Raw genomic sequence first — 18,636 nt, 5'->3', positions numbered from 1 at the left:
CAGCAAATCTACTTGAGAACCACCACCCGGAAGTGGAGGGGTCTGCCCACTCTTAACTGCAGGTGATTCAAGTAATGTGCAGTAAGATCTGAAGGGGCTGAAAATGAACTCTCAAAACTCCGACCTAGGAAAAAAGCCCCATACTGAGGATAAGTTGTTGGGAAAAGGAACACATCGAAGTCAGTTCTAATGAGGTAGATGAACCTAGAGTCTATTATACAGACTGAAGTAGGTCAAGAAAGAGAAAAACAAATGCTGCATATTAACACATGTATGTGGAATCTAGAAAGATGGCACCGAGGACCCTATCTGCAGGGCAGCAGTGGACACAGGCAGAGAGGAGGAAGCAGACAGCAGCAGGGAAACATTCACTATCACACCTAAGACAGATGGCCAATGGAAACGTGCTGTGTGACGCAGGAACTCAAACCTAGGCTCTGTGACAACCTGGGGGTGTGAAAGGGTGGGAGGTGGGAGGAGTTTCAGGGGGGAGGGCACGTATATATACCTATGGCTAATTCATGTTGATGTATGGCAGAAATGAAACCAATATTGTAAAAGCAATTATCCTTTAATTAAAAATAAATTTTTAAAAAAGATAATAAAAGTCAACAAGGTCCACTAGAATATATAAGAAGGTAATTCCCATATTTTTTCAATACTTCACAATAAAGAGAAAAGGCAAACCTAAAGCCATGAAATTAGAAAAACTTTTCTAAGTCAGGCTGTCCTTCTCCAGTAAAGGAAAATGAATTTCATGTAAAAAATGAGGAATAGAAACTCCCATACAAAATTATTTTTAAAAAGGAAGACTACATCCCTATAGATAATAAAGATGTGGCAGAAATACCCACAAAACAGGTAAACTATAATATTCCAAATATGCTAAAAGAGGTAAGTAAATAAACCAGAACCAAAAATGAAGAAATGAGACAAGAGAACTCAGAGAGAATTAGAAGTAAAAAGAAAAATCATTTCAGAAATGAAGATTACAAGAGACACAGGAGTGAAAGATCACCACAGATAATGCCTGAAGGAAGATAAAAGATGAAAGGGCAAAGCTTTAAAAATCAAAAAGAAATGAAGGAGGAGAGGCAAACTATTTAATAGATCTCAACTTGCCTAAGGAGGTGAAAGAGCTGTATGCAGAAAACTACAAGACGCTGATGAAAGAGATCACAGACCACACAAACAGATGGAGAAAGAGTCCATGCTCCTGGGCTGGAAGAATCAATACTGTGAGAATGACATCAATGTAATATATAAATGCAATGCAATCCTCATCAAATTACCAATGGCACTTTTCACAGAATTAGAACAAAAAAATTTCAAATTCATATGGAAACACAAAAGACCCCAAGCAGTCAGAGCAATCTTGAGAAAGAAGAATGGAGCTGGAGGAATCAAGTTACCTGATTTCAGACTAAAACACAGACACAGAGTCATCAGACAGCATGGTGCTGGCACAGAGCGCAGACCAATGGAGCAAGGTAGGAAGCCTGGAGACAAACCCACACACCCGTGGGCACCTTGTCTTTGACAAAAGAGGCAAGAATACACAATGGGGAAAAGACAGTCTCTTGAATAAGCGGTGCTGGAAGAACTGGACATCTATGTGTAAAAGAACGAAATTAGAACACTTTCTCATGCCATATACAAAGACAGACTAAAAATGGAGTAAAAACCTAAATGTAAGACCACAGACTATCAAACTCTTAGAAGAGAACATAGAATGCTATATGACATAAATCACAGCAAGATCCTCCATGACCCACCTCCAAGAATAATGGAAATAAAAACAAAAATAAACAAATGGGACCTAATTAAACTTAAAAGCTTTTGCACAGCAAAGGAAAGTATAAACAAGGTGAAAAGATAAACCACAGAATGGGAGAAAATGATAGCAAATGAAACAACCAACAGAGGATTAATTTCCAAAATATACAAACAACTCATACCAGAAAAACAAACAATCCAGTCAAAAAGTGGACAAAAGACCTAAACAGACATTTCTCTAAAGAACACACACGGATGGCTAATAAACACATGAGAAGATGCTCAACACCGCTCATTATCAGTGAAATGCAAGTCAAAACTACAATGAGTATCACCTCACTAGTCAGAATGGCCATCATCAACAAATCCCCAAACAACGAGTGCTGGAGAAAGCATGGGGAAAAGGGAGCCCTCGTGTACTGCTGGGGGGAATGTAAACTGATACAGCCACCATGGAAGACAGTACAGAGATTCCTCAGAAAACTAGGAATAAAACCACCATATGAGCCAGCAATATCATTTCTAGGCATATACCCTGAAGAAACCAAACCTGAAAAAGACATGCATCCCAGTGTTCACTGCAGCATTATTTACAATAGCTAGGACATGGAAGCAACCCAGATGTCCATCGACAGATGAATGGAAAAAAAGCTGTGGTACATATATGTAATGGAGTACTACTCAGTCATAAAAAGGAGTGCATTTGAGTCAATTCTGAGATGAATGAAACTAGAGCCTATTCTACAGCGTGAAGTCAGAAAAACAAACATTGCATATCGATGCATATATATGGAATCCAGAAAGATAGTCCTGATGAACCTATTCACAGGGCAGCAATGCAGACACACACATAGAGAACAGACATACAGACAAGGGCCAGGGAGAGGAAGGAGAGGGTGAGACAAACGAACAGAACAGCATGGAAGCATATAAACTTCCACATGTAAAACAGATAGCCACTGGAAATTAGCTGTGGGACTCAGGGAACTCAAAGTGGGCTCTGTAACCACCTAGAGGGTTGGAGGGAGGGAGTTTCCAGAGAGAGGGGACATCTGTATACCTATGACTAATTCATGTTGATGGATGGCAGAAATCAGACCAATAATGTAAAGCAGTCACCAATAAATTAAAACAAATAACTATAATTTTAAAAAGATTTTAAATCCATCAACTGAAGACAAGTGTGAAAGATCCAATAGAAATCCTGAAAGGAGAAAATCAAATCATGGTGACAAAACAAACACATAAAGTTCAAGAAAACTTTTCTGAAATTAAAAAAAGTGAAACTATGTATTGAAAGGGCCCACCACATATCTGACAGAATCAACCCAGAACATCCAGAAATAGTCTTAATAAAGTTACTATACTTTAAAGAAAGAGAATCATGCTTTGGGTGATCTAGGAAAAGTAATCAGTTACAAGAAATCAGGTTTTCTTCAACACCAGTACTCTATGCTAGAAAAAAATGGAGTAACATATTTAAGGTATTTAAAGAAAAATCACAACCTAAAGATTTTTTTAAACAACTTGAGGTATAACTGATATACAATAAAAAAATATATCATTAAAGTGGCACTTTTGTCATGAAATCATCTGACATATGATTTTATGACTAGTCAAACTGATTTTCAGGTATAGAGGCCATATGCAAGATGTCAAGAGAACACAGTTTTCACAAGTTCTTTATAAAGAATCTACTGGAAAATAAGTTTCAGATAGCCTCTCGGGGCATCAATTTAAGGACTGGAGGAGTAAAACTAAGTGATGGTTTTAAGGGAAAGAGTACAGTATACAATGGTGTGTGTATGTATGTCTATGTATATAGCATATTTGACAATGGATAAATACACTTTTAAATAAAGGAAGGAACAGGCATATTAAAAATGCTTAATTGTCTTTAGTAGTTATAATGTCTTTGTAGTCATATACAAAGTATTGTGATTGTTATTGAAACTTTTATGTGTATTTTGTGTAGGATGAAGGAAAACAGTAATTTCATGACACCATATATGTCCCTGGAAACTAGGGCTACTGATATGCAAGAAAGGAGACACAGTAAAAGAAAATATTAAATAAAAACCTTACAATCCTATACTCAATTTCAGCACATATAGATCTGACCTTTTTTTTTTTTTTTTAATAGGACTGGGAGCATTCTCTTAGCTCTGAATTAAAAAATTGGAGGTCTAAGATAATCTTGGGGATGGTCTTGATCACTGCCTCCTGTACAATGTCAAGAGACTCCATCCACAGTTCTTCAGGCACTCTAACAGATCTAATCCCTTGAATCTATTTGTCACTTCCACTGTATAATTGTAAGGGATTTGATTTAGGTCATACCTGAATGGTCTAGTGGTTTTCCCTACTTTCTTCAATTTAAGTTTGAGATTGACAATAAGGAATTCATGATCTGAGACATAGTAAGCTCCTGGTCTTGTTCTTGCTGACTGCATACAGCTTCTCCATCTGTGCTGCAAAGAATATAATCAATCTGATTTCGGTATTGACCATCTGATGATGTCCATGTGTAGAGTCTTCTCTTGTGTTGTTTGGAAGAGGGTGTTTGCTATTACCAGGGCGTTCTCATGGCAAAACTCTGTTAGCCTTTGACCTGCTTCGTTTTGTACTCCAAGGCCAAATTTGCCTGTTATTTCAGGTAGCTCTTACTTCCTACTTTTGCATTTCAGTCCCCTATAATGAAGAGAACATCTTTCTGGGGTGTTAGTTCTAGAAGTTCTTGCAGGTCTTCACAGAACTGTTCAACTCCAGCTTCTTCAGCATTACTGGTCGGGGCACAGACTTCGATTACCGTGATACTGAATGGTTTGCCTTGGAAACGAACAGAGATCATTCTGTTGCTTTTGAAGACTGCATCCAAGTACTGCATTTCAGACTCTTGTTGACTATGATGGCTACTCCATTTCTTCTAAGGGATTCTTGCCCACAGTGGTAGATATAGCAGTCACCTGAGTTAAATTCACCCATTCCAGTCCATTTTAGTTCACTGATTCTTAAAATGTCGAGGTTCACTCTTGCCACCTCCTGTTTGATCACTTCCAATTTGCCTTGATTCATAGACCTAACATTCCAGGTTTCTATGCAATATTGCATAGAATATTCTATTCTATGCAATTCTATGCAATATCTTTACAGTATCAGACTTTATACCCGTCACATCCACAACTGGGTGTTGTTTTTCTTTGATGAGGCCTTACAAATAGCTGAGAAAAGAAGAGAAGCGAAAGGCAAAGGAGAAAAGGAAAGACTTACCCATTTGAATGCAGTGTTCCGAATAGCAAGGAAAGGTAAGAAAGCCTTCCTCCGTGATCAATGCAAAGAAACAGAGGAAAACAATAGAATTGGAAAGACTAGAGACCTCCTTAAGAAAATTAGAGATACCAAGGGAACATTTCATGCAAAGATGGGCTCAATAAAGGACAGAAATGGTATGGACCTAACAGAAGCAGAAGATATTAAGAAGAGGTGGCAAGAATACACAGAAGAACTATACAAAAAGATCTTCATGACCCAGATAACCATGATGGTGTGATCACTCATCTAGAGCCAGACATCCTGGAATGCAAAGTCAAGTGGGCCTTAGGAAGTATCGCTATGAACAAAGCCAGTGGAGGTGATGGAATTCCAGTTGAGCTATTTCAAATCCTAAAAGATGATGCTGTCAAAGTGCTGCACTCAATATGCCAGCAGATTTGGAAAACTCAGCAGTGGCCACAGGACTGGAAAATGTCAGTTTTCATTCCAATCCCAAAGAAAGGCAATATCAAAGAATGTTCAAACTACTGCACAACTGCACTCATCTCACACACTAGCAAAGTAATGCTCAAAATTCTCCAAGCCAGGCTTCAACAGTACGTGAACTGAAAACTTCCAGATGTTCAAGCTAGATTTAGAGAAGGCAGAGGAACCAGAAATCAAATTGCCAACATCTGTTGGATCATTGAAAACACAAGAGTTCCAGAAAAACATCTACTTCTGTTTTATTGACTACGCCAAAGCCTTTGACTGTGTGAATCACAACTGTGGGAAATTGTTCAAGAGATGGGAATACCAGACCACCTGACCTGCCTCTTGAGAAATCTATATGCACATCAAGAGACAACAGTCAGAACTGGACATGAAACAACACACTGGTTCCAAATCAGGAAAGGATTTAGTCAAGGCTACATATTGTTACCCTGCTTATTTAACTTATATGCAGAGTATATCATGTGAAATGCCAAGCCAGATGAAGCACAAGCTGGAATCAAGATTGCCAGGAGAAATACGAATAACCTCAGATACACAGATGACACCACCCTTATGGCAGAAAGAAAAGAAGAACTAAAAAGCCTCTTGATGAAAGTGAAAGAGTACAGTGAAAAAGCTGGGTTAAAACTCAACATTCAAAAAACTAAGATCATGGCATCCAGTCCCATCACTTCATGGCAAATAGATGGGGAAAAAGTGGAAACAGTGGCTGACTTTATTTTTTTGGGCTCCAAAGTCATTGCAGATGGTGATTGCAGCCAAGAAATTAAAAGACGCCTTGCTCCTTGGAAGAAAAGCTATGACCAACCTAGAGAGCATATTCAAAAGCAGAGACATTACTTTGCCAACAAAGGTCCATCTAGTCAAAGCTATGGTTTTTCCAGTAGTCATGTATGGATGTGAGAGTTGGACTATAAAGAAAGCTGAACAGCAAAGAATTGATGCTTTTGAACTGTGGTGTTGAAGAGGACCCTTGAGAGTCTCTTGGACTGCAAGGAGAGCCAATCAGTCAATCCTGAAGGAAATGAGTCCTGTATAGTCATTGGAAGGATTGATGCTGAAGCTGAAACTCCAATACTTTGGCCACCTGATGTGAAGAACCAACTCATTGGAAAAGACCTTGATGCTAGAAAACACTAAAGGCGAGAGAAGGGGACGACAAAGGATGAGATGGTTAGATGGCATCACTGACGCAATGGACATGAGTTTGAGTAGGCTCCAGGAGTTGGTGATGGACAGGTAAGCCTGGCGTTCTGCAGTTCATGGGGTTGCAAAGAGTCAGACACAACTGAGCGACTGAACTGAATTGAAAAGAGAATCAGTTCTTAAGATATTGTGTTGAATGACAGAAGCCTTATACAAAAGAATACATGTTCTGTGATTCCAACTATATAAAGGTTTATATAACAGGCAAAATTATTGTATGGTAGGGACAAAATTCGGAGAAGGCAATGGCAACCCACTCCAGTACTCCTGCCTAGAAAATCCCATGGGCAGAGGAGCCTGGTAGGCTGCAGTCCATGGGATCACGAAGAGTCGGATACTACTGAGCAACTTCACTTTCACTTTTCACTTTCATGCATTGGGGAAGGAAATGGCAGCCCACTCCAGCGTTCTTGCCTAGAGAATCCCAGGGATAGCGGAGCCTGGTGGGCTGCCATCTATGGGGTCGCACAGCGTCGGACACGACTGAAGCGACTTAGCAGCAGCAAGCAGCAGGCACAAAATTAGTAGTTGTCTCTGGTGGGGTAGCGGTGGGACTAAGAAAGAACCTGAGGGAAATTTCTAGGATGATTTAACATTCTATATCTTGAGAGGGGCTTGGGTTACACAGATGGGTGCATTTGTCAACATTTAGCAAGACACACTTAAAATTTATGCATTTTATGCAAGTTTAATTCAAAAATATGTAAAACATATTGAGCTCTAGTTGATGATATGTAGCTGAAATGTTCAAGGGTGAAGTGTATTGATAATGACAATCTCTTTGAAATGCATCAAAAAATAAAATGGACCTGGATCATTATGCAATAAAGAATAATAGAGAGTAGAATAGTAAACTGCTAATGAGTAGAATCTAGGTGATGAGTATATGGGTGTTTACTGAAATATTCTAAAAGTAAAATGCTGGGAGGAAACAAGAAAAGGACACAAGCTGGAATACTGCCCAGACGAGATAGGATTCACCGTTTTAAGTGAACCATGAGGTGGCGTTTAGTGCATGCACAATGTTGTTCAACCACCACCTCTCCCTGGTTTCAAAGCTTCAGCATCATTTAGGTTGTGATAGGGGTTACATTCATTCCTAGGCATTTTATTTTTATGCGATTGTAAGTTGAACTTTTTTTTAAAGTATATTTTTGGATTGTTCATTGCCAGTATATAGAAATGCAACTGATTGTTGTGTGTTGATTTTGACTCTTGGGACTTTGCTGAATTCATTTATGAGCTCTAACTTCATGTGTGTTTAGGGTTTATCTAAATACAAGATCATGTTGTCAGAGAATAGAAATAATTTTACTTCTTGCCCATTTGCTTTGGCTGGAACCTCTAACATAATAACCTGAAGTTGCAAAAGTGGGCATTGTTCCCAATTCTCATGGAAAAGCTTTGTCTTTCACCACTGGATGTGTGTTAGCTGTGGGTTTTTCATATATGGCCTTTATCATAGTAAGTTTCCTCCTATTTCTAGTTCGCTAAGTGCTTTTATTGTGAAAAGATGTGCAATTCTGTCAAAATCTTGTATTGCATCAATGGAGATATTTTGGGGTTTTTCCTTCATGCTACTAAAGTGACATATCACATTGATTCCTTTATGTCTGTTGACCCATTCTCAAATTCCAGGAATAAATCCCACTTGGTCATAGAGTATAACCCTTTCAATATACTTCTTTGGTTTGCTCATATTTTGCTCAGGATTTTAACATCAATATTCATAAAGGATATTTGCAATTTTCTCGTAGTGTCTTTGCCTGGCTTTGGTATCAGTGTAAAAGTTTGCAAAATACATTCTAGATGCAAAACAAAATCTTATAATCCTAATTATAAACCAAAGTATGAACCCATGCTTTCCTGGTGGCTTAGCTGGTAAAGAATCCACCTGCAGTGTGGAAGACCTGGGTTCAATCCCTCGGTTGGGAAGATCCTCTGGAGAAGGCAACAGCTACCCACTCCAGTATTCTTGCCTGCAGAATTCCAAGGACAGTCCACGGGGTTGCAAAGAGTCAGACACAACTGAGTCACTTTCATGACGTATTTTATGTTATATATGATATAAAGCTTTCTATAATATAACATTTATTACATATGAATCTTATCTACTAGCTATGTATTTCAAATTTTGTTCACCAAAAACCTGGTAATGATGATGAACTCAGGAGCAATGAGCCTCCCCAGTACCCAGATTGTGTCCTGAAATGACATTTTCCACTAAAAGATATGAAAGTTTCCAATAACAAAAAACCAATCTGGGTTTAGGACAAGAGAAGTATCAGACGAACATTTTGCTTTTCCAGACAGTAAGGAATCTGTAAAAGACTAACAGATTTGTATAAAAAAGAGGAAGACTTCAAGGGATTTCCACTGGTCAAAAGTAAAATAATCTAGGTATCAAAAAACACAGAGAATGAAAACATACCAAATATTTTTAACTCTGAAAGCTCAGAATAACAAAACAAAAAACACTAAATCACTTTTTATTGTTTATTTCTATGCAATGAATCAATTAAGTGACTACTGCCTGCCACTTTGTTAGGTTAACAGGTAAAAAATGATGAGAAAATTTTTTTGTGCACAGTCTTAAAGACAGAGAATATGCACTTACTTTTAAGTTGCCATATGATGATCCTAAGAACTACCTCCACTCAACAAATACAAATATTGAGAAGGCTTAAAAAATACTTAAGTATTCATAGTGTGATTCTCTGAAACTATGTCAAATACTCACTAAAGAATATTTACCTCATTTAAGCCTCAGGCTCTTTCTTTTGAGATATACACTGTACCTGTTTTCTTCAAAATTAAAGGGTAGTGTGTATATATGTGCATGAGTGTGTGTGGTTGATACTGTCATGTTTGATTTTTCTGTTGTGAATGATTGTCAAACATTACTTTTGCAAGCAACCTGTTGTTTAGTTGCTCAGTCGTGTCCGATTCTAACTCCAGAGACAGTAGCCAACCATGCTCCTCTGTCAGTGGGATTTCCCAGACAAGAACACTGGAGTGGGTTGCCATTTCCTTCTCCAGGGGATCTTTCCGACCCAGGCATCGCACCCAAGTCTCCTGTACTGGCAGGTGAATTCTTTACCACTGAGCCACCAGGGAAGCCCTCTGCAACCCATACATGCTTAAAAATATGTAACATAGCAGAGAGATTTGGTAACTACTATTAGAGAAAATTTCAAAACAATGGAGTTCTAAAATCAAAACTACCTTATTGTGTCATAATTAATGGGTATGTGCACATCTAGAGCATTTTAAAATAAAAGAGAAAAGCACAAAAAAGATGAGGTATCCATACTAAAATATGATCATCTAATTCAAGCTAGAAATTTACTTTCATACTCCCCCAACCCCAATGCAGAATCAAAAGAGCTATGAAGAGCTGAATACTGCCACAAGATACTTTTTAATGTTCGGCTTATTAAAGCCAGGTAAAATATTTGAAATTTCATCTCTATTTTGGCAGACAAAATTGGCTTTTAAGGGAGTCACTTACCAATAAATGGTTCTCCTTCACACACAAACAAAACATCATCATCCCTGGGGAAATCAAAATTTAAAAAGCCACCATCAAAATCCAGAAATCACATTAATTCTCTGTTGACTAGAGGGGCTACATTATAGACAATATTATAGAAGATAGGTTTTGCTATCTATGATGTAAAGAAGTTGACCAAGTTTCCAGTGCTTTCTGTTTAAACCCAGGTTACTTAAGCCTCTTCTTGCTTCTAAATTCTAAGATCTGATGAGAATGAAATAAGGTTCACTAGACACTTTTTTAAAGGGATAATAAATTTGTCTTGGGTATTTTAAAAAAACAAAACCAAAGAAACAAACCAAAAGCCACTATTGTGGTGGATCACTGATGAGTTAACTCGATTTACTTATTTAGCAAGCTTTCACCGAAGTAGGTCTCTGTGACATTCATAAAATTCAAAGTGCTTAACCCTCTGACCTAACTGTTTCTGGATTTAAATTCAAAGAAGATTCTGCACATGAAAGTATTTTTGAAATGGAAATAAAAACAAACAAACCCACTATACAAGTTATGTGAATTCAGCTTTCTTATCAATTGAAAAATACACTACTATGCTCAAAATATATGATTAGAACTATAGCCAACTCTTCTTTTTTCACTTTATTTCTGTAACCCTAAATAAATTATTAGGGTTTTCTCCCACATCATCAGCTGTTCTTTGCTTTGGTAATGAAAATAAATTTTCATATTATATCTTGGAAGAATATAATTGGAGTAACATGGCTATAAACACTCATCCACTATATTTACCTAAATATAAACCAATACAAATAATCTGAACATCTGGATTATCAGTGTTTATCCTCCTTCCCTGCCCCACTTCACCATTAGTATAAATAAATTATCAGAGCTTATACTGTGAACCACAAATTATTAAACAGGTAGATATGATACAATATAAATAAATGCTATTTCTTATCCTTTTTAATTGAAGTATAGTTGACATACAATATTATGTTAGTTTCAAGTGTACAATACAGTGATTTGACAATGAAATATATGAAAGAATCTCTACAATAAGTCTACCATCTGATGGCCACTCCACAATAAGTAACCATCTGTCACCATACAAAATTATTACAGTATTACTGACTGCATTCTTTGTGGTGCAAATTACATGCCTGTGACTTATCTATTTTGTTTGGAAGTTTATACCTCTTAATCCGACCCTCCTTCCCCTCTGGCAGAACTCAATTTGAGTTCTAAACAGTAGGTATTCTATAGTTCAGAAGGTTTCAGTCATGACCTTCTTCAATTACAACCTATGTTGTAGAAATTTTTAATTCTAATTATATTTCTAAATAACACAACACAGGAACACAGAACTTTCCTTGGAAGCAGAGTGTGTTTCTTAAGGAGAAATTAAGGTTGATATAAATCATTCAACAATGTGATAATCCAAAGAAACCAAAGCTGGGAGATAAATACTTAAAAACTATGAAATTCTCCCAATTTATTTGTATTTTAAATCTGTATCTTTTAAGCTTGTAACCTTTTCTGCTTGTTCACCATGCCAATTAATTTTTTAAGACTAATACAAAAATGTGTTTTCCTCTCATTAACCAAAGTCAACTATTAAACCGTATGACCTGGGTAAGTCATTCAACTTTTCAGATGTTTAATTTTCTCATGCATAAAACAAAGGGGCCAGAAGTGTTTAACGGCAGTATGTTATACTGAAATGTTAATTCTAAGCTGGGTTTAAATGAAAATTAAATTTTGTATACTACCATAATTTAGAGCATCATCTTCACAACATCAACTTTAAAAAGCCCAAGCCTTTGCCAATTAAATGAGGTAACGTGAGCAAAGCAAATACAACATAACTAGCACAGTGTCAATACTTAGTATATGCTCCCATTCCATCTTCTTTAAGCTCACTCCTGCTCCAAAAGTCTATGATCCCATGAGGATGGAATGAGGTGAACTGGACACTGGTTTTAAAATATGCCTGGCATACTTAAAAAACAAAACCCCAAAACAAACCAACCAAAACCACTATCATGGTGGATCATGGGTAAGTTAACTATAGTTAACATTCTATCTTACTTTTGGCAAGTTTTCCCCAGAGTGGCTCTCCGTGACGCTTATAAAATTCAAAAGAGTTCTTTGGAAATGAATTGAACAATAAGCAGTACCACATAAAAGAGAGCAATTAAATTTCTAACAGTAAGAATTCATGTCTTATTAGATCCATTTCTAGTAATATAAAGAAGTCCTCACAAGCATACATGGACTCTGCAGAAAGACTATGAGTATACTGGAATGTACTCAGGGTTTTCTAGCTGATCAATGTACCAAATTATTTAAATTCCAAACAGTAAATTCCAGTCAATCATTTGCCAAAATCCTGTATTCTTAATAGGGATTAACTACCACTCAAGGGGGATAGCGTAGCACCAAGAAGCTGAGGGTACACTGTAGACAGCTAATAAAAAGGTGAAGGTTACCTGATCAAAGCAATATCATCAATCAGTCCACCTTTGCCATTATACACACTGGTGGCTTTTATGCCGAGTTTATTGCTGGCCACAGAAAGCAAATCAGATAAAGTTCCATATACAGCGACCACCTGTAAACACACCAGATTAATTTGAACAACTTACATAATCAATTTTGTCACTTCCAAATTACAAACCACCACACTATAAGCAAATTGAAAAAAAAAATCAGATTATCACATAAAAAGATTTTGAGAGATCCTTAACACATTATTGCCCTGAGATGTATTAATGCCGCATGTAACGTGTTTGCGTCCGCACACATGCTCAGTCATATCCAACTCTGCGATTCCGTGGACTGTAGCCCGCCAGGCTCCTCTGTCCATGGGATTTCCCAGGCAAGAATACTGGAATGTGCTGCCGTTTCCTTTTCCACGGGATCTTCCCGACCGAGGGATCAAACCCTGCATTGACAGGCACTCCACCTGGGAAGTCTGCCTCAGGGGTTAGTTTCTGCAAAATTCTCCTGGTCAATAATGTGTTAACAGTGTCTCTCTTCTTTTGATGACTCAAATATTTACTTAGTGCCACAATACTGTTGAAATCCAGAACTAGAGAAATCAGCTCTAACTAAAACCAAACTACTGATACAAGCTTACAGTACGTTAAACAGTGCTCCAGTTCTGATCTAAGAGGCCCACACTTGAATTTAGATTCTGCCATTTCCTAGCTGTCAGCTCAAAACAAATTTATTTGACCTCTTCATGCTTCTGTGGCTTTAAGGAGAAATGAATAGTGCACCTGCATCAGAAGGTCGTCAGGAGAATGAAATGAATTAATGCATGATCAGAGCTTCGCAAAGTGCCTGGGACTTAAGTCTTTATATTGTTGCTTTTACATGACTTCTTTGTTAAAGGAATGATTTATAAAAAAAAAAATACTGCTTATTAAAACATTCACCATATCAAGTATCTTATAAACAGTTAACAACTTCTCACTTCATTTAACTTCAATAACTATATTATTTTATAAAAGCCAGATTTGGGCTAAATACAGCACAGGGCTGGGTTACGATGAATTGTTCCATGCTGCTTTAAACCAGGCAGCCTGATACTTGTGCAACATACATGCAACTGCTCGTGTAAGAGGTTTAGACTATTCACATGGAGTGAATTTTTGGCTCTGGTCCTAACTGTAACCATATGCTTACAGTGGCTTTGTTGTATAGTTGTACCACTATCAAATCTCTGAAAATTATGAATAAAAAGTAGGCGAGGAGCTGAACCTGAAGCATGACCTGAAACTGACTTCCCATAAAATATTGGATAAAGGTGTCATATGAAATGCGGACCAAAGCTGGTCATTTGTTCACTGGTCACTGGAATATAGTAGACTGAATTTTTCGTTAAGTAAATAAATAATGGAGCATGGAGGGGGTTACCTGCCAGTATAGGAGTGCCCAATCTCTCAACAGCATAATAGAGATTCCAACTGTTTTATTTTGGATCATAACCTATCAGAACTGTTGCAAGTTGGGGCACTTAGGTAAGGGCTGTAGGCAAACAGTTTAAAGGGAACTAGGTGGATTATTAAAAATAATGTACAATCCAAGTGCTCATAAACACAAGGATAAACAAAACGTGGTATATTCATACAATGGAATATCATTCAGCTATAAAAAGGAATACAATCTGATACATGCTACAACATAGACGAATCTTGAAAACATTACTCTAAATGAAATAAAGCAGACCAAAAAAAAAAAAAAAAAAAGGACAAATATCACATGATTCCACTTATTTGAGGTACTCAGAACAGGCAAATTCATAGAGATAGAAAGCAAAACAAAGAATGACCTGAGCAGACGGGGGAACGGAGAGTTACTGCTTAACAGGTACCATAGACCCTGTTTGGGATGATGCAAAAGTCTTGGAAATAAAAAGTGGTCGAGTCATATACATTGTGAATATACTTAATGCTGATGAGACGTGTTCTCAAAATGGCTCAAATGGTACTTTTATGTTATGTATATTTTACCACGATAATCATACAAAGCACTTGGCACTGTCTTTTGTACACTGCAGACCTGCCATGAATGACTGTAGCCTGAAGAAAATGTGTCCCTTCTGTTTCATATCATTTTCCACCTTTGCAGCAGAGCCTGGAATTCTGTCATTTCAGGCACAGAGTTCCAGAGGAGAAAGATCTAGAAAATTCTTAGTATAATAGCAATTTTAACAAGAAGCTGATGTTGGAAAGGATTTTCCTACTGTCCCCTAGCAGTTCCCAGGCTGTAAAAGTTGCTCTGAATTTGCTTTGGTTGGTCTCTTGGTTCTCTGCTTCTTGTGTATCTTCACATGGCTTTATTTTGCTTGACATTATCCCCTCCTTGCCCTAAGATCAACTTTCTCCACCCCATTTCCTTTTACTTCTTTCCCTCAAGCAACATAAAATGATGAAAATTTAATGTATCTCTCTATATTATGCTCCTGAATTTAAATAGTAGAGCATACCATTTTATACTTTTTTTTTTTCAAAACTAAAAATTAAATTGTTTTCTACTTCCATATGATTGACTTGATTTTTTCTGTGGGTCAGCTGTTTCCTCATGAAAATAAAGGGCACCTACTACGTTTGAAAGCCATGCTGTCAAACTTGGAAGCAACTAGCTATGAGAGGCTATTAACATTTTTTTAAGTTAGTTATTAAAGATCTCACCTTTTTTTTTTTTAATGTAAGCATTTATCACTACTAACTTCTCTCTTAGAACTGCTTTTGCTGCATCTGAAACATTTGGGATATTGTATTTACTCCTTACCATAATAAAGAAAATAATCAGGCATAATAATCCTTTATTTTCCATGGCGTTTCCCAGGCAAAGATACTACAGTGGGTTTCCATTTCCTTCACCAGAGGTTATTTAATTTTATTACAACTAATTACAATAGAAGTCAGTTCATCAGTTACATCAGCCATATTTCAAGTGATCAGCAGCCACATTGGCTGGTGGTTACCATATTGAACAGCACAGATATGGAAGCTTTCCTTCATTGCAGAAGTTCTTTGAATACCACTGTTTCAAAGAGCAGAATAAAATGGAGAACAAAGAAACAACTATATTAATTGTTAGGCTTGACTATGTCATAGCGACCCACAGTGGGATTGCAACCCAACTCTACTAACAAAGTGTTGAGTCCAACTTAAATCCTGTTTTTTTGTAGAGAATGTGGAGTAGTTGCCATGTTTCATTTCCCACTGAAGTCAAATTTCATTATAAGGTAAAAATAAGGTTAACAAAAGCCACACACCACACAGTTTGGCAATTTCAGGGCAATCAAAGTACAACAGGTGTTTTTTTGTAGGCTGTAGAACTTCTAATGAGCACATTCTAGACACAAATTGAGTTTGCCTTTATTTTATGACATAAATAAGCCCTAACACAGTATTGAACACAATTTATCATTTGACCAAATATTTTCTAACCTGACTTCCTATCTAGGCTGTAAAGTTTTAATAAAAATTTAATTTGTAAAAAGTCGTTATTTGTTCTGTGGATTTAGGTAACCAACAAGCCCCTGTAATTGTTGCTCCTTCAGAGCAGCACTGAAGAAGTACCTCCCTGTACATCCCACATCTCTTGACACCCTCAAAAACAAAAAAAACAAACAAACAAACAAACAAAAAACAACTGCAGCCAGTTTAACAAGAAGGATCCTCATAAGTGTCATGGTACGTATCTGCATCATAATAGGACTCTGATAAATGTTTCCTGAATGTCAGATGAAATTTTCATCGCTTTCAGAGTGCTGAATGAGGACGCATCTTTTTGTGTGAGTCAATTATATTTAAGTCTTTTCCACTGACATTAGGTAAAAAACAAAGTACACAGCAGAAATGCAATTCTAAAGTAATGTTCATAGAGTTCATGTAACTATGGAAAGTGGCCATCTTTGGATAGTAGAATTAAGGTTCACTTATCTCGTGAGACTTCTTGTACTCCAGACTTGTTACAATGAACATCTATTATTTATGCAACAAGAGAAAAAAGTTATAACTTACAGTTTCCATAGCTCTAGATACTAGATTTACAAATAAGAATTATTTTAGCAATTGACAAGTAATCTGGTAATGGACAATGTTTTTTTAAATGAGATCACCAAAGGGCCATCGATGCGAGAAGATAGCACTGAAATTACTGCAAAAATCTTACGGTACTGAGTATTTGAAATTTTCCTTTAAGTTGGGCCAATATACTCATTTTTCATTTGAAAGGCAATTGTGGCATTTGTTTTCAACAAAATTGCTTTAGTTGACTCTCTTGAGTATACTAACAAATACTCACAAATAAGATTGCAGACATAATACTTAAAATCTTTTATATAAACCAATCAGAATAGCAGATTTTAAAATAGGATACAATTTTTAAAATGTGATACACCTGGAAAAGATTTTAAGTTGGTGAGATTCAAACGGGGTACATATGTACCTCTCATTACATATCAACACTGTTGAGAAAAGGTGACATTGGAAAGCTTGTATATCATGGATATGAATTCTGTTATTTACTAAGCTTATTACTCCAGTCCTCAGAGAGGCCAAGAGTTTATAAAATGTTCATGCTTACAATGGCTGTTTCATGTGTGTTATACTTCCTAGTATGGACTTCAAGTTTTCATGTCACTGTGATTACCCATTTTAATAAGCTAGACACTATACTTGGAATGGAAGCATTCTCTGGAGAAAGTTTCTCCAGAGAAGTATACTTCTCTCTCATACTTCAATGAGAAGTATGTCTACTAAACTTTATGGCCACTAGATTAGTGTTTAACTTAATTCTTTCTAAAGTTCAGATCCCATTACAAGTGAAAGCTATCCACTGACTAGGAAAGTAAAAAATACCTACCAGGACATATCAGTTTAATGAAATTTAATTTAACTTTAAGCACTGAATAACCTATGTTATTCAAATTTAAAAAGTAAAACCTATATTTAAAACGTGTTTTTCTTATATGCCCACAGTACCTATTAATAATATATAATCAATAAATACTTACTGGATTTATGCAGATCAATTTACCCAACTGGCCCACCAATCACAATAACTTAATGTAAAATAAAGTTATCTACACTTTCTGCTTCATACATTTTTAAAAATTAAAATTATTTTATTCCTAAAAATGATGACTCTCCCTCAGGAAGACAAATATTAAAATATTCCAAATTTTTAAAGTCTGACCATAGCAAGTGTTGAAGAGAATATGGATTAACAAGGGGATTTATGCCATGTTCATGGGATATAAATTATTGCAATAACTTTGAAAAACTTGGCGTTCTTAAAAAAAACTGAAGGTGAAGGTGAAGTCGCTCAGTCGCGTCCGACTCTGCGACCCCACAGACTGTAGCCAACCAGGCTCTTCCATCCATGGGATTTTCCAGGCAAGAGTACTGGAGTGGGTTACCATTTCCTTCTCCAAAAACTAAACATTCACAAAAAACTAACATCTAATAATTACAACCCTAGAGCAGTGGTTCTCGAAAGTGAGCTCTCTAGACCAACAGCATTAGGACCATTGAGGGGTAGATCAAAAATTAAACTCCCAGCCTTACCTCAGACCCCGGGAATTCACAGCTCTGGGGGTATGTGCTCTGTGGCCCAGGGTCCGACTCTGTGCAACCCATGGATTATAACCTGCCAGGTTCCTCTGTCCATGGAACTTTCCAGGCAAGAATACTGGAGTGGGTTGCCATTTCCTCCTCCAGATGATCTTCCCAACCCAGGGATGAAACCTGCATCTCTTGAGTCTCCTGTATTAGCAGGCGTATTGTTTACCGCTGAGCCACCTGGGAAGCCCCTGGGGGTGGGGCCTAGCAATAGTTGATCAGTTTCTCCAG

At 37.0% G+C, this 18,636-nt stretch overlaps 1 protein-coding gene across 2 annotated transcripts in view; it reads right to left on the bottom strand.

The window, feature by feature from the left end:
- The window catches only part of KCTD9 (potassium channel tetramerization domain containing 9), an 81,549-nt gene that overhangs the window by 58,933 nt on the left and 3,980 nt on the right, over window positions 1-18,636 (bottom strand). For both annotated transcript variants that reach the window (XM_061163862.1, XM_061163863.1), the window contains exons 2-3: window positions 12,754-12,875; window positions 10,262-10,305 (exon numbers count right to left, since the gene is read on the bottom strand). In XM_061163862.1, coding sequence (XP_061019845.1) covers window positions 10,262-10,305; window positions 12,754-12,875 — 166 coding nt within the window. The remainder of the gene's footprint in view (window positions 1-10,261; window positions 10,306-12,753; window positions 12,876-18,636) is intronic.

This window comes from Dama dama, chromosome 16, assembly GCF_033118175.1.
Source record: "Dama dama isolate Ldn47 chromosome 16, ASM3311817v1, whole genome shotgun sequence".
Taxonomy (NCBI): domain Eukaryota; kingdom Metazoa; phylum Chordata; class Mammalia; order Artiodactyla; family Cervidae; genus Dama; species Dama dama.
The sequence above is the reverse complement of the archived record's forward strand: the minus strand, read 5'-3'. Positions and strand labels throughout refer to the sequence as shown.